This window comes from Mastigoproctus giganteus, chromosome 14, assembly GCF_048544385.1.
Source record: "Mastigoproctus giganteus isolate SK-2022 chromosome 14, ASM4854438v1, whole genome shotgun sequence".
Classification (NCBI taxonomy): Eukaryota; Metazoa; Arthropoda; class Arachnida; order Uropygi; family Thelyphonidae; genus Mastigoproctus; species Mastigoproctus giganteus.
Window position 1 is genome coordinate 88,029,919 of NC_143588.1, and position 17,584 is coordinate 88,047,502.

At 35.3% G+C, this 17,584-nt stretch overlaps 1 protein-coding gene across 1 annotated transcript in view; it reads left to right on the top strand.

The window, feature by feature from the left end:
* Nucleotides 1–17,584, top strand: part of Sec6 (Exocyst complex component Sec6) — a 347,920-nt gene that overhangs the window by 44,887 nt on the left and 285,449 nt on the right. The window contains exons 4-5 of the mRNA XM_090388448.1: nt 14,794–14,884; nt 15,854–15,960. Coding sequence (XP_090244574.1) covers nt 14,794–14,884; nt 15,854–15,960 — 198 coding nt within the window. The remainder of the gene's footprint in view (nt 1–14,793; nt 14,885–15,853; nt 15,961–17,584) is intronic.

Consider the following 17,584-nt stretch of genomic DNA (forward strand, 5'->3'; position numbering starts at 1 on the left):
TACTTGAGAAGTTAGAAGACAGAGAGCCATCTACCATCACCCTCAGTGAGCAATCAGAGAGAAAACTGGATAACCAATTACAAAAAACAGTTGGCAAACCATAAGATGGAAGCTTATTTAGAAGACCTTTATGTCTAACATGAATGAAAGCCTTGGAGGGAGATGTCAAGATCAACTGCTTGTGTTTCACCCAACTTTTCCATTGAATTTGTCCATAAATGGGTAACATAAGTCAGAATATCACCAGTGGATCGACACTGACTGAATCCATACTGGCGATCATTGATCACACAGAAGGTTTCTAGGTAGTTTAAGACTTGGCAGTTAATAGATTTCTCCATTACTTTAGAAAGAATAGAAGTAATTGCAATGGGACGATAATTGGATGGGAGGGATTTGTCACCCTTTTTAAGAACTGGCTGGATATGAGCAAATTTCGAAGCAGAAGGAAAAACACCTTTGGAATAAGAAAGTGAAAAAAGGTGGCAAAGAAAAGGAGTAAGTCCAGGAGCACAGATTTTGAGAACAAGTGGAGAATACCATCGGGATCTGGAGCTTTCTTATCATCAAGATTCGTCAAAATCCTTTTGACGGAAGACCACAGGAGGCATTGAATGGAGCATGTTGGGAATGGTGGGAAGTGTTTTAACAAGATCATAATACATGAGTTGGAAGAAAAATAGGATGCTTCTGGTCAGCTTTATCTTTGGCTGATGTGGCAATAGAACCATCTGGTTTTGACAAAACGTGGAACAGACAGAGATGGGCAAAAGTTGCATCCAGTAGCTTTTGCAAGAGACCAGATTGCTCGGCTACCATTAGGGCAAGAAGCAAGTTTTCTACTCTTAGCCTGTTCAAACTCTAGTTTGGACTGATTAATAACTGCTTTACAATTGTTGCGAACTTTGGTGTAGGCAGAAAATGAAACTGAAGAATTAGAAACAAGCCAATTACGATATGCAACGTTCTTCTGTTGAACAGCTTTAGCACATTTATTGGAAAACCAAGGTTTAGATAAAGGACGAGATTTTAAAGTGGAGTGTGCAATAAAGGATTCCATTCCTGCAAGAATAATTTCACTGACACGATCTGAGCAAATGTTGACATCAGAAGTTTTTAAACAGTAATCTGATCAAGGAAAAGAAGAAAAGACATCTCGCAGTTCATCCCATTTTGCATTCTTGTAATGCCAAACAATACGAGGTTGGGAATAGCCATGAGATAAAGGCTCCATTGGAGAAGAGACAATCACCAAGTTGTGATCTGAGGTGCCTAAATGACCTCTCACTTCAACCGTGTACTTAGAAGGGTTGTTTGTAAGAAAAAGATCAAGCATGTTGGCTGTATGGTGAGGATTGTCTGGTATTCTTGTAGGTAAATGAACAATCTGTGCAAGGTCATTAGTAATTGCAAAAGCCTCAGCATCTCGACCAGCTGGGTCGGTGTGACTAAAACGGAAGCCAGCTGGAGTTGTGAACATTAAAATCACTAAGGAAAATTACCTCACTGTTAGGAATGTTGGCCTGGAGAAAGTCAAGTTGCAAAGAGAGGAAGTTAAAGAGCTCCAAGTGATTAATGGAGTTGGGAAAACGGTAGAGACAACAGATGAATTTGACACAGTGAGGTAGAGAGATTTTGAGCCAGAGAAGATCGAAAAGAGGAGGTTCCAAATTACCAAGTCTCTGACAGGGAATATCGGAACGGACATATGCACAAGTACAATCTTTGAGGCGAAAGGAATCATACAGTGAATAATTTGGGCAAATGAGATGAGCAGTAGTTGAATCAACCGATAACTGAGATTCTGTCAGAAAAGGTACATGGGGTTTGGCAGACTGAAAGTGGAAATGGACTTGTTGAGATTAGAATTGAGACCACATATATTTGTGAAATGAATTAGAGAGGTTTAGATATACCTATATCTATGTTTTTATATACCTTCATCAATGATATTGATGAAGGTATATCAGGCTTAGTGTCGAAGTTTGCAGTGATACAAAGGTTGGCAGGGTTTTTAATGTCAGTAATGGCAGTGTGCTACTGCAACAGGATTTAGATAATTTGGGCAGATGGGCCAAGAAGTGGCAACTGAAGTTTAACCTTGACAAATGCAAAGTACTGCATAGGTGTAGAAGTAACCCCCGAGAAACGTACCAACTGTGTGGTACTACACTTAAGGTGGTAGAAAACGAAAAAGACCTGGGAGTAATTGTGCAGTCAGATATGAAGTTTTCTGAGCAATGCAGACAGGCTGCCAGGGCAGGTCATGGGGTTTTGTCAATGATATATAGGAATTTTTCTAGCAGGAAAAAGGTGATTGTCCCTCTGTATAAGGCAATGGTCAGGCCACACCTTGAGTACTGCGTACAGGTCTGGAGGCCTCATTTTAGGAAGGATGTAGATTTGCTTGATCGTGTACAGAGAAGGGCAACAAGATTGTCCCTCTGTATAAGGTAATGGTCCGGCCACACCTTCAGTACTGCGTACAGGTCTGGAGGCCTGATTTTAGGAAGAATGTAGATTTACTTGAGCGTGTACAGAGAAGGGCAACAAGATTGGTGAGGGGAATGAAGGGATCCTCTTACCAAGAGAGGCTTAAGTTCTGCAAATTGCAGTGGCTGGAGACTAGGCACCTGCGCGGTGATCTGATTGAGGTGTATAAGGCCTTGAATGGGTTGAGCACGCTGAATTCTGATGGGATCCTTCCACTTGTTCAGATTATGAACCTAAGGGGGCATAAATTCAAATTAAGAAAAGACAGATGTGGAATAGATGTGCGGAAATTTGCCTTTAGCCAGCGGGTGGTTAATTGTTGGAACAAACTTCCATCTGTCGTTGTGGAAGTTGATAGGTTAAATAAATTTATGGAGGAACTGGACAGGCATTTAAAGGGAATGGTGTGTTTTTTTTTTTTGGCTGATGCTGCATAGGCTCATACACTTGCTTTCTTGCATCACATGCTACTACTACTACTTTACCTTATCATTAACAAGCTCAAGGTGATAGAACAACTTGAAAATGGTGTTCCTGGAAGAAAAAATTGCTGAACAATTTGGAATTGGCCAACAGGCTGTAAAGACATTTCCTTTAAAATTTGATGTGGGGAATGATAAAAGCAGTGTATCAAATAGACAGACATCAAAAAAGCTGAAAGAAGTGTTGCTGGAAGAAGCTGCTTTTATTCCTCACTATCTTGCTGATATGTACATTTTTCATGTAACATTGTGCAAGGAATTAATAATAAAGCATCATTATGAACTGCACATTCATTTGCTCATCTTATAGCTAATCACCATAAGAAGTTTCATGATTATTGAAAAAAAAGAATACTGAATACTCCATTTTCTCCCCATTCAGTATTATGCCCATTGCCTATTTCTAAATGCATTTATAAGAAAGAATATTGGAAGGAATGGACATTTATCAAAAAAATCACCTTGAAGATGAAGATGAATGCACAACATGCATGACATCTTTATGTACTGAACATGATTGGCCATGTTGATATAAAAGCTCACTTAAAACTAAAAAAACATAAGCAAAATTGCAACTATAAGCAGGACTGTTGAGCCTTCTAAGCACTTAGATGCATGCAAGAAAATGCTGTCCTTTTAAAAAATTACTTTGAAAATAACAAAAAATCTAAACAAAACAAGATCTAAAGGAGCTAAGTGAAAAACATGATTAATAATTATGGATAAGATTGTCTGGGGTATTTTTTAATGAATAATGTAGTTTGATTTTTTGCATTCCTATAATGGTTTCTGATACAGAACACAATAACTGTACAGTTAACTGATTGATAAATTTACTTGTAGAGCAAAAATAAAATTACAGGTCTATTTTTGCACTGTTTTTAAAACAGCATTAGCAATGATAATATTGAGGTGTCTCAGAAAAACCAGGAAGGCAAATGTGCATTAGGAGCATTTCTTTCTGAATGAGTTTGCTTTTGTATGGTGCTTGTCAAAGATTTAATAAATATTACACTGTATTCTTCTTATTTTTGCTATAAGCTAAATAATAAAGTAAAAAGAGCTTATTCCAGATTACTGTATGTGATATTTTAGTTAAAACATGGACTACTTTTCAGTAATCTCAATATTTATTTTATGAGTACAAAATACTCAATTTTTTAACTTTTTGATTTGGAGTTTTATGTAGATAGAGAATCTCCATAATATGCAAAAATCTGCTGCATATTATTGAGATTCTTGCATATTGATTATTACTGCATATTATTGATTATCTAAAAGTTGAAATAATTCCTCCTATTTTATCTTATTTATTGTTTTTTACATGTTAAAATTCATACTGAACACCACTGATTTGCAAAAAGTATTAGCTGCTAGCAGACAGCTGGGGCATCTGTATAAAACACCACGAGGGGATTTCATATAACATTTGAAACAAAAAATGTGGGAAATTTTCCATTTAAATTTTTATAATAATATACCTACTGTATTTGTGTTTTCTTGAAGATAAAGTGTTTGTTAAATTATAATAAAGAGAAGGATTCTTAAATGAAACACTGATGAATCATTAAAGATGAGTCTATTTTTTTTTTTTTAACAGAAACTAAACTGAACAGATTTGTAACAGGCCAAGAAAGCTTACAAAAAAAAAAATCAGTTGAAGATATGAAAGTAGCTTTTTCATTTCATACATCACAGGACTCCTTAAAATATCAAGAGTCATTTCATACATCATTAAATTTTGCAATCCTACAAGATAAAATACAATAACTAAATCTACTTCACCTCAGTGCATCTTAATTTCTTGATTTATATATAATTTTGACAAAAGCTTTCAGGTGAAAATATAAATCCTGCCTCCCCATTCTATATAAAGCTCACAGGAATTAAGGCCTCAATTTATAAAATTTATATTACTTTCCATATGTGTTTATTAAAAACAATAATCATTAAAATAATGGTAAGGGAAAGATGTTGAAGGGAAATCCAAATGTTCTAATTTCTTCAGCTTCTATTACTGCATCAAGAACATGAATTATGCCATTTTCTGCCATGACATCACACTGAATAACTTTAGAATTTCCAAAGTAAGCCCATCCATTACCACTTCTGTGGAGATTAACAGAACGGCCATCAAGTGAATATATTCACCTACTGTGGAGAAATAAGTCTCTAGTCATCTCTGCACTGCACAAGACATCAGATAAAATGTGTTTTAAGTGGTGTTCACAGCAATGATCAAGTGGCATTGTCATGTGATGCCAGCGCCACCCTTTTTATAGTTTTTAAATAAAGGATCTACAGTTATATTTTTTATTTATTTCCATCAGCACTACCTATATCATTAAATTTTCCATTTATCTGTGTTCAAAGGGTTTTTTTTTTTGTCTTTTAGGGCTATGTTTTGCTTCACTAATCTGGATTATCTCTTGATCTGGATGACCTCCCCCCTCCAATTACTCTGGATTAGCAAGGGTTTACTGTATTATTTACTATTTTTTTTTAATACATATTATATAGGCTGTCCATATACTATATATTGTAGCTAATGCTAGATATTGTTTTTTTTTTTTTTTCATGCACTTGATTGTAGGAATGAATGGGAGTATGGTGGAAAAAAACAATATTTTCAGTTTGTAAAATGCTTTTTATTTCAGTAATTGCTTTGTTCTCTTTTTTTTTTTTTTTGTTTTCTTTATCATGAACTACTACTATATGCTAATGTGCCTGAAGTGTAATGCACCCAGGGGCTCACACTGGTGAGTATGGGCTTGGCACACCCAGGGTCCTGAGCTGGATATCACCATTCTTCTCTTTCTTGGTGATTCCCTTCTACTTCTGACTCTCTCTCTCTCTCTCTTTGAGTAACTCAGATTTTTTTTTTTGGCTGATGCAGCATAAGCGTTAGGCTTCCTTGCACCATGTGGCTAATAATAATAATAATAAAAAATAATATATAACTTGTTTAAAATTCATCAGCCATTGCTTATTGTTCAGAATGAGACACATTTTCTTATGAACTGTTTTCATTGTTTTTAGGTCTTGAATTGATCTTGAAAGTATGTCTCACACATTATGACACACACTATATGTACAGTGAACTTCCATTTAATGCTTTTGAAGGGACTGGTCCTGAAGAGCACTATAAGTGGGGGACCTCCCCACTTCACAGGATTATGGTGCCAAAAGAAAAGCGTGCTAAAAGCATGAAATTACTATATAAACTTCAGCAGCCTTAACTCTAACAGCAATCTCCTTCCATTCTTTAGCACTTTAACAGCAAATCTTCCCCCATTTATAGTGGGGGTATTGTTATGGGAGTTTATATGAAGGTTGCTGAGGAAAATTAATTCTTTTCTTTTTTTTCTCTGTAATTTAATCTTTTTAATCCACAACCACATTAGCCTGCTGGAAAGCATTATTCTCTCCCCCCCCCAGGACTTTTACATTTGATGTTCTCTATCAGTTTTTAACTGCCTTTAAATAGTTTTGGTGTATTTCTGGTTAAGGAAATCAATAGTTTTAATTTATTAGGCCTCTTCCTAATATCTTATAGTCTGTAGTGGTTTGGTAGCATTATAATTTGGTTTTCAGAGAGCTGCCATCAAGTACATCCCCTCCCCTAGGCAGGGGTTACAATTAAATTTTTTTTCATGTATTGATGAATCTGTTCTCAGATTACACAGGCCCGCAAATTGCAGGTGCATTATGGCCACTTTTGTGGATGCACCAACAACTAACAAACAACAACAACAAACAGCAAATTGCAGAATGGGGTTTTCAGTTCTGATATGTTAGAATTACAAACAGATTGCAAAATTGAGATCCATTTTTATGTATCATATAAGGATTTTCCATAAATTGAGGAGAATCAAAACTTTTTTTTAGTAATTTCATGTATACTTTTATAATAAAATGGACAAAATTCAGTCAAAGTGAAAAATAGAAGAATATTAATACAAAAGCGAATGCTTATTTAGTTTCACTAAACTACTTATAATAAATTCTGGCTCTTTTGGTCTCAAATAAACATTTTGTGGTTTATCTTTTATGCATTGTCAAATGCTTTCCTTTTTAAAGACCAGCAGTAATATGTTATTGTGCTTTATGTTCTACCTTTCTTGGTGTCTTCTTTCCATCTCCTTTCTATCTTGGTGAAGTTGCTCATACTGCTCCTCATAACCTAAGAGATTCTAGAAAAAAAATGGATATGTCGGAATGCAAGGAGTGAACCTTCAAGCTCAGTTGCATCCTGATTTTTTAAATTTGAGTATATAATACTTTCACAACTTTTACAATGATACTTTCACAACTGTTATCTTTCTTTTTCTCAAAAAGTTGTAAAAATTTTTAAAGTCAGTCTATACTTCTTTTTCAGCTGTGGTTGCATTTTCTCATAATTTTTCAGATGCTCATCTGCAGTAACTTTTATATCTGTGGTCCATCGAAAATGCCTTCTTTGAGTTTCACATTGGATAAGTTGGAAATTAATCATTAGTTAATTTTATAAAAAAAATAATTAAACATTGAAATGTAGTGTCATGTTTAATTAATAATTTTAACTATTTTATTTAAAGAGTGTAAATATTTTTGACATTTTGATGTGTTTTTGAATATTTGTTTCACAATTAAATTAGTCTGTTGTCATTAAACATATTGTATACAAGTTTTCTGACATAGTGAGAAAGTTTTAAATGATAGTTTAGAACTTTCAAAGTGGGCATCTGAAATTGTACTCAGTGTTGGAAATAAAGTTGTTAATTGAGCATAAGAACTGTTTATGTGAATGGGCATAGGATATATGCTTCTTTATAAGCATATATGCTGAAGCACCTAACAACAGAATGTATTGCCTTTAAAGAAGAAGTATATAAAAAAAAAACAGCTCCATTGGCTAGAAAGGATGGCCAGAAAGGTGATAGGATAAATGAATGGGATTATTGCATAGCATTGGCATTAGCAAAGTCACATGATGCAAGAAAGCAAGCTTATATAGTATCAGCCAAAGGGGAAAAAAAAAAAACCCTTATTTCACCCATCCACTCGCTCCAAATGTTTGTCAAGTTCTGCCTTGAATCTATTTAAGCTATCAGCTTCTACAACGATAGATGGAAGTTTGTTCCAGCAGTCAACCACTTTCTGGCTAAAGGCAAACTTCCGCACATCTATCCTACAACCATCTTTCCTCAATTTGAATTTATGCCCTCTCAGGCGATTATTCTGAGCAAGAGGAAGAATCCCATCCGCATTGACTATGCTCAAACCATTCAAGGCTTTATACACCTCGATCAGATCACCTGGCAGGTGCCTAGTCTCCAGACACTGTAATTTACAAAACTTAAGCCTTTCTTCGTAAGAGCAACCCTTTGTTCCATTCACTAATCTTGTTGCCCTTCTCTGTACTCGTTCCAACAGCTCTACATCCTTCTTAAAATGAGGCCTCTAGACCTGTATGCAGTACTCAAGGTGTGGCTTGACCATTGCCTTATACAAGAGGATAATCACCTCCTTATCCCTGCTAGAAAAATTCCTGTATATCATTGACAAGACACCACAAGCTACTCTTGCAGACGGTCTGCACTGCTCAGAAAACTTCATATCTGCCTGCACAATTACCCTCAGGTCCTTTTCATTCTCTACCACTGTCAGTGTGGTACCACAGAGTTGATATGTTACTCTGGGATTACTGCTTCCCATATGTAGTACTTTACATTTGTCAATGTTAAACTTCATTTGCCACCTCTCAGCCCATCTGCTCAACTTTTCTAGATCCTGTTGCAACAGTGTACTGTCATTAGTGTCATTAACAACCCTGTCAGCCTTCATATCATCTGCAAACTTGGACATTAAGCCTGATATACCATCATCAATAGCATTTATAAATACACAAAACAACAATGGACCCAACACCGAACCCTGAGGGACTCCACTAATAACAGTCCAAGAAGAGCAGTGTCCATTGATTACCACTCTGTCTTTTCCCACTCAGCCCTCCCTTTATCCATAGCAGCAATTTGCCTCCAATGCCACACTGCTCCAATTTGTGCAGTAGTCTTCCATGTGCAACAGTTCAAAGGCTTTTCTAAGATCCAAATATATGATATCAAAGTTATTCTTTGCATCCAGTTCCTTTGTGACTACATCATAGTAAATCAAATTAGTCAGACAATACTTCCCCTTAACAAACCCATGCTGTGTCCAAGCTATAACTGAAGTCTTGTCTAGATGATCCTGCAATGCTTCTTTAACCAGTGCTTCCATTAATTCCCCTGGAACAGAAGTTAAACTAACAGGTCCGTAATTACCTCTGTTTCCCTTTGATCCTCCTTTGTGAATTGGGGTCACATTTACACATCTTCAGTCCATGGGTACCTCACCTGAGTCCAGGGAAGCTCTCATAATTATGGCTAAGGGTTTGCTTACTTCCTTTGCCGTCTCCTTTAATATAACTGAATAGATTCCATCCACCCCAGGTGCCTTTCTTGTGTTTATCTTCAACAATTTCTCTTCCACTTTACTTTCAGTTATTACAAGATTATCTAGCTTACTGCCAGAGTTGAATACACCTCTGGCATTCCCCTCCCTGAATAACTCCTCATGTGTGAATGTCGATGCAAAATATTCATTTAATTTGTTAGCGACCTGAGCAGGATCATCAACAGTTGAACCATCGATATCAATTTGCTGCTTTTTCATCCTTTTCCAAAGATTTCTCGTAATCTGCCTTTGCCTGCTTAACTTCCTTTGTAACTTGGTTACAGACCAGCTTATATCTGTCATAGACAGTATTTAAATTCTATACAGTGGTTCCACTGTATAGAATTTAAATACTGTCTCAGACCACCATAGTCGCCTTTACGAAAGCAAAAACCCTTCCCTTTACCCTTGATGGTAGTTACCTCTTTGAGTGAATCCCACTTCAGCACACTGTGATCACTGCCACCTAGTGGTTCCTTTATCTGCAGATTCTTGATGCATGAAGAATCACTACTGATAATCAGATCAAGAGTATTACTCCCTCTAGTTGCCTCCCGAACATGCTGCTGTAGAAAACAATCATCCAATAAATCCACAAAAGCCTTGCTAATATGTGAGTGACCAACCCACAAATTCCTGTCGATATCCAGGAAATTAAAATCCCCCATTATAAGACACTAATTTACTGGTTCACTCTATTTCTCTGCACAATTGCTCATTATTCTCATCAGATTCATTAGGCCTATAATACACACCTACTCTCATTTTTCCTTTCCCTGTGCTTATGTTACACCAAACAGAATCAACATTGAGTCCACCCACATCAATTAGATGCGCTTCCTTAGATTTTGTGTTTCTTAACTAACAGTATAACCCTTCCTCCCTTCCTGTTCTGTCTATCCTTTCTGTACACATTGTACTCCCCAAATTCCAGTTCTGCACTGCTTATGTCTGTGTGACACCATGTCGCTGATATCCGAACAATATCTGCCTTTGATGTCTTGACTAGCACTTCAAGCTCATCGAATTTATTAAGTATACTCCTAGCATTGGTGTTCATGCAAGTATACATGCACCTGTTTCTACTCTTAGTTACCCTAACACAGCCCATGTATTTACTTGTTCCACTATGACTCCCAGCAGTCCTGGAAATTCCCATTACCTTGCTTTCCAGGCTGCTGCTCAATTGTATTTCAATAGAAGTAGTGCAAGAATCTTACCTCTGCCAGCGGCTACTGTTAATCTTTTAGTCCGTGTATCCCCCCCAACATACCGTGGTCCTGTTCCATCTATCCTTTTTACACAATATGTTCTCCGTTTCCCTGACAATAGAGTCAACAACTACAACAACTAGTTCCTTTGGAACCAGCACATTCTGCCTTGGGGGTTGCCGCTGTGTTGCATGATGTTGAAGTGCAAGCTCTGGCATTGATGTGGGCAACTGAGAGCTTGATAGAATTTAGATCCTTCGAGGGCATCCACCCTGTCCTTCAAGCTCTCATATAAGCCCATAACAATGCTGAGTTGGCGCCTGATTTCCTCGCATTCCTTACATTGCACACACACAAAGACATTCCCCTTGGCAATATCATGTCCCGTTCCTGATTGCTCCACAAAATCAAATAAGCAGTGCATTTCAATAGACTGTGATTCAGAGGACAACTGCCCCCGCCTCAGTTCTCCCCTGAGCCACAGCACTTTCACTAGTTTGAGCCTTTTGCTTTGCTGCTCTGGTCTGAGTCATGATTTTTATTCACGTTCAATAAAATTCCAATACAAAATATAACCCTAAACCTATATCCCAATGCAGTTATAGCACTATATATATGTATTTCGGTATCAAATATTATCTCCGAGTTACGTTATATCACTTTCTTATCCCCTGTCAACATATATGTATTAATTTATGATGTTATGTTTGTAATAACTAGGTCGCTATATTTATTTAGTTAAAGTACAATTCAATTGACAATGAAATTTAATAAGATTAATAAATTTTACTGATTAATTGATACTACTATACTCGCTATCTAGTTTTCTGTTAAACCTTATGCTATCTAGTTTTCAGTTAAACCTTATGCTAGCACACATTGTATCTTATAACAATGGCGGCAAGTTACGAACGGTTAATCTACGGACACGAGGTATTATTTACTTTCCAAATCACGCTATCTAAATTCAAAATAAACCACGGAGCTTGACTAGGTCTATAAGCTACTTATAGAAAATAATTTAATCTAACAATTAAGTCAATAAAGCGGCTAAATATAATTAAAAACTTTTCGTTCACAGGAGCTGCAAATCCTGTCCATACGTAGATTTGATACCCTTACTGATACTAAGTAATAACCTACAAAATCTCTATCTAATTTCAATTTAAACTAAAGTATTGTTACTAGGAATATAAAGCAACTTTAAAAAATAAATTAATATGCCAATTTAAGTCAATAAAAAAGCAAAAACTTCTCTATTTGCTGGAGCTGTAAAAACTTCGCCTGTTCACATGTACTCTTGCACCCAACTCTCAATTGCAGTGTTATTAGAACATGTGCACAGGGATGCACTCTCCCAAGCAATAGTCTGTGTAAATTGGAATGAATAATGTGAACAAATGCAGTTTTGTGATATTAAGTAGTATAAGCTGTTCATGTTGTATGTTTATTATATAAGGAATGGTTAAAAATTGAATATAAATGCAAGCTAACTCTGAACTTAATTTTGAATTATTGTTAATACCTCTAGAAATATATTATCATTGTTATATTGCCCCACCTGGAAAAACAATCAGGATCCACATTTGAAGGAGATTTAATTCTATGGAAAAGTATAGAAAGATTATAATAGAAACTAGACTTTTAATATTTAATAAACCCAAAAATGTTTGTGGCTATATCAAAAAGGTATGTGCATATCTACTCCCCTGATTTGTGATGGAATATGTGGAATGAGTGAAATGAAATGTTAGATGTATTCTAAATGAAACCAAATTTTCTTTTGTGTGGTGCAAAGCTGGATTTAACAATGTCCTTCAGTAAGATGACAAACAGATTTGCTGTGGTGTTTATGAAAGCATATACCCAAAATTTTCATTATATTATAAAATCTGGAAAAGTTAACACATTTGCTTTGTGTATGATTTTCGTTTCAGGTGGTGGGAAACACGGGACTGTATTAGATATTTAATGATATATAAATAAATTATTAATAAATAGAACAACTTGCAGAAATAAAAATAGCATGCTGAATGCTTACTTGCATTGTTTATCATAGAACAATTTTTTCTGAGTTTTGCCATTTGTACAGGCATATTGTTGAGGGATATGTTTCCTGATAGTGAAATATTGAAAAAAAATATATGGATGTGGAAGAACACAAATAGAAGACATTAGTAGTGAAATTTCACAGAGAGGGAAAGAAGAGGTAGTGATGGTTTTGAAAAATGGTGGCTTTGCCATTTTTGATTGATGTAGATATAGTAATTAAAGCTATATCACATTATGATGATCTTTCCTAATAAAAACATTGCCGAGCCGAAGGCAGCTTTGTCTCATTCGAAAGTGAATCTTCAGGGTGTGACATAATTACCATAGACTAAATCAAAAGAATGGTTTAGTTATAGGTAGCTCTATTGTCAGGGTTGTGGAGAGTATAAAACAAGAGGAGAAATAATTTCTTTCTGCATGTGACTACATGGCATGCAAGTTCCCACTGAAAAGTGATGTTCTTATAAATGTTGCAATATAATTAAAGAATAGGGTGCTGTTTCAGTGCAGGTTATTGCAAAAAATTAAGATACTTCTGAAATAATTCAGAGAAGCATTATTTCAGAAGCTGTTTCAATAAATGTTGAGGCATCACGTATTTCATCAGTTGGCAGTACATCATTATTGAATTTGGATTTTTTTGGTGCCAGTGTTCTTTCTTTATCTCTCTTTACCATTTAAGGTGAAGAAATAGATGAACCAAGGGATGTTTTTCAGCACAATTTTGTCTTTCACTGCGTGAACCTATTGAAAACTATTATGAAAGAGGAAAGAATTGATGTACAGTGGTCCTGGGTTGGGGAATTGACAAATGTAGAAGGAAACTTGAAATATAAATTATCTCAAATTGTGGTTATCATTTTGAATCACATAAGGATTTTCTACAAACTGGGGAGAAGTGTGAGAAGCTAAATGCTGAGTGTGAGAGGATATTTAGCCAGGTGAAAAAACAAAAACTTAATTTCAGATCTCCTTCTGTTGTTGTTGAGCTTTAGGTGCATCAGTGAATTAGGCGATATTGTGGCATTATGTATTATTTCTGTGGAAATGCATGTTCATTGGCTGATTTGCATGTTGTGTGGGCTGAAAAACTTTGAATAACTAATAGTGGAGGGGAACCCTACTTCCTTCAACTGAGATCAGTTAACTACAGGCTTGATTGAAGAGAATTTAGAAATTTCTCCAGTTATAGATGGGAATCAAACCCAGACTTCTCCAAATGAGTGACAAGTTGTGAAACTACTATACTGTCATGGAGGGGACATCTCTTTCCGATGAAACTAGAAATTCCCTTGACAACCAAGACAAGACATTGTTATAAACAAAACTTTCACTGAGAATTTCTGAAAAGACAAAGTTTGCAGTAGTATCTTCCCTGAAGCAGTGTAATCATTTGATTTTATTTAATAGACAATCCAGGACAGAAAAAACGTGGATGCATTGATGCTTGAATGCATGCTGTATTCGTAAAAGTTCACATGGCTGTATCTTAATATAACATGTGTATGTTGTCAGTGAAATTTAATTTCAATGCCAAAGTCTGAATTTAAAAAAAAAATCCACTTTAACAAATTTATGCTAGTAAGAATTATGAAATTTCTTGCTTTCAGAAGGTTAAAAGGTTGGCAGCTATGATGTTGAGATATCCAGTTACAGTAATTTTGTATAATGGAAATATTTATTTTGTTGATACAATTTCGAGCTTATGGGATTTCTGAGAATTCCCAAAATAGTATCATCTGTTCCTTTTAAAATATTTAAATACTTTTTAAGTTGCTGTGACAGAATATTAGCTAGCTATTTTTCATGTCAGTCTTCCATTTTTGCCAAACTTTTTAATGGAGTATTAACTGTGAAATAAGACTAGTGCTTTAAAACCAGTCTTCCCGAACCGTACTTAAAGGATAAATTTTCACGCTATTCTTTGTTAATTGGGAGTTGAGCACAAACAACCAGTTTCATCTTTTAAGCTCTACAGTTCTGCTTCAACATTGTTTGTATTTAAATGTACACTATGAGTGGCAGTTATTAGTTAGACTTTGTTAATACACACTAAGAGATAAATTTTTTTTTTACAGCTTTAGGGAAGTGGAAGAAACATTCCAAGTGATTGCGAATTTGTTAGACAAACTTCAAGATGTGAAAGATGAAAGTATGAAGCATTCTCAGGTAGAATGGTTTATCAGTGATACTCCAATTGAGTTGCATTGTTAATTTTAGAAATATGTATGTCTTTTTGTGTAAAAGGACATTTGATTTTAATGAGTAAACATAATAGAAAAAAAAAATCAAGATTTGTAAAAAATATTAAAATTTGTTACATATAAAAATAAAATGAATAGCAAGTGCTTAAAAAACGGTACTCACCTTGTATAAATCTGCAATAAATTTATTGGTAGTTGGTGGCTAAATTTAGGTTGGAAGGTGCATTAAAAAGAACCAAGGTGGAGAATGGGGTGAAAATATTTTAAACAGATTTTAAGATGAGCACAAGGAAGTAGAAGTGCAGATCTCCAATCCTTGGTTGTCATAAAGAGGTTAAAGGACGCAAATGAAAAAAAAAAAAGAAGACTGGTGATGCCAATAGTCGTTACGAGGGACTTTCGTTGAATAAATGTCATCAGTTGGCAAATGGGAAAGAAGTGAGCGCATGTTGTATTTAAAGTTTATCTATACTCTCGTGATGCTCTTTTTGACACGTGGGAACTTTAGCCACGAGAGGTTCCCACTTGTCAAAAAGAGCAGCACGACAGTATAGATAAACTTTAAATACAACACACGCTCACTTCTTTCCCATTTGCCAACTGATGACGTTTATTCAACGAAAGTCCCTCGTAACGACTATTGGCATCACCGGTCTTTTTAATTTTTTTTCATTTTTTTCATTTGCGTCCTTTAACCTCTTCCTTGCGCTCATTTTAAAATCGTTTAAAATATTTTCACCCCATTCTCCACCTTAGTTCTTTTTAATGCACCTTCCAACCTAAATTTAGCCACCATCTACCAATAAATTTATTGCAGATTTATACAAGGTTGAGTACCATTTTTTAAGCACTTGCTATTCATTTTTAGGCAGATTTATCATGGTATTATAAGATTACTATAATTTCATTAATGACGTATATCATTTATTTTCAGTATGCAGCAGCTGTTGAAAATATGAAACATATTTTTAATGTTCCAGACAGCGTTCAAGATACTTATAAATTGATTGACAATGGAAAGCTGCTTTTTGCACATCAGAGGTAACCACAGCCTTATCTGTCAAATTGAAACTGAAAATTTCATTAATGCATAAATGTAACTGTAGAATGTAATTGGCCTTTTGATTCTTTTTGCTAATGCAGTAGAATAAACTATTAATAAATCATAAATCTGGCATTTGCTTAGACTGCACATGTCCAAGCCAAGAGAATTCAAGCTAACATGAATGCTAGATTTTTGAAAATTCCAGTTTTTTGAAGGTTATACATGTAGCCTAAGCATTCAGCAATAATTTGGTGCGTTTTATTAGATAATACAGTAGTTCTGATCCCTATAATCTCTACAGAATTAAGTCACCAGAATTAAGCCAAAATATCAAAATTAATCCAAATTAAGCCAAAATAGTCATCAACATTTAAGCCAATCTTTACTGCTAGATTGGTCTAGTATAGAGGTTTCCAAAGTATGGGTTGCACTCCTGGGGAGTATATTTGGGTTTTTTTTTTTTTTAGAAGAGGGACATTGTTTTTATAATGTACTTTTTTTTTTTTTAAATAAAATACAGACAAACCCATCCTACTAATCCAATTAAGAAGTATATTTTACTTCAGTTTTTGAGATTAAATGTATTGAAGTGTAGTGTATGTTAATTTTTAAAAGTATGTTTACTCTGAATTTTGTTTATTTGCACTTATTCTGGAAGGGAGACGAAATTTATGAATTATTTTAAGGGAGTACAAGGTAAATATATTAAAGTAGCACCGCTTAATTTTCAGCACTCACCTCTTGATGAATCCACTTGGATGTGATGAGATTATAAAAGACACATAGTTAATAAGAATGAGAGACTTACTTGTACTAAATCATTACTGAAGCCACGGTTCAATTTAAATTTTAAAAAATAAAAACATGAAAATTAATTAAACCCATTAAATATGCACGTAAGAAAGGGAATGCACATTCCATTTCACGGTTGTCAATTAAAATCGTTGACGCCTCTGTAGCCAGGCGGGCAGGAGCAGCAGTGCATAGCACACGCTTCTTGATTAGCCGGGGTTCGAGCCCGTCACCACCAAATATGGAGGATGCGGAAAGGTCAGGGAATGACCACCGCATATCCCGGAGCAATATGGCCTTAGTTGCTAATGCTCCTAAAAAAAACCAAAATAACAAACTATTATTTTCCCTGCAACAGAAGGCAAACTAACAGGTCTGTAATTACTTGTCACCCTTTGATCCCCCGTTGTGAATTGGAGATACATTTGCACATCTCCGGTCCGTCGGATTTTCCCCCGAGTCCAAGGATGCTCTCATAATTATGGCTAAGGGTTTGCTTACTTTCTTTGCTGCCTCCTTTAATATAATTGGATAGATCTCATCCACCCCAGGTGCCTTTCTTATGTTTAACTTCAACAATTTCTCCTCCACTTTGCTCTCAGTTATTACAAAATCATTTAACTCCCTGTTAGAGTTTGATAAACATCCGGCCTCTCCTTTTTGAATAATTCCTCATCTGTGAATGTAGATGCAAAATACTCATTTAGTTCAGCAGAAAGTCTGGATAGTGTATTTTCATAATGCAATAATACAGTCAAATACTCTTGAAGAAATATTTAAAAACTTCTGGATTTTTGAGGTTTTGTTGATATTGCGTTTAGTTCTTTT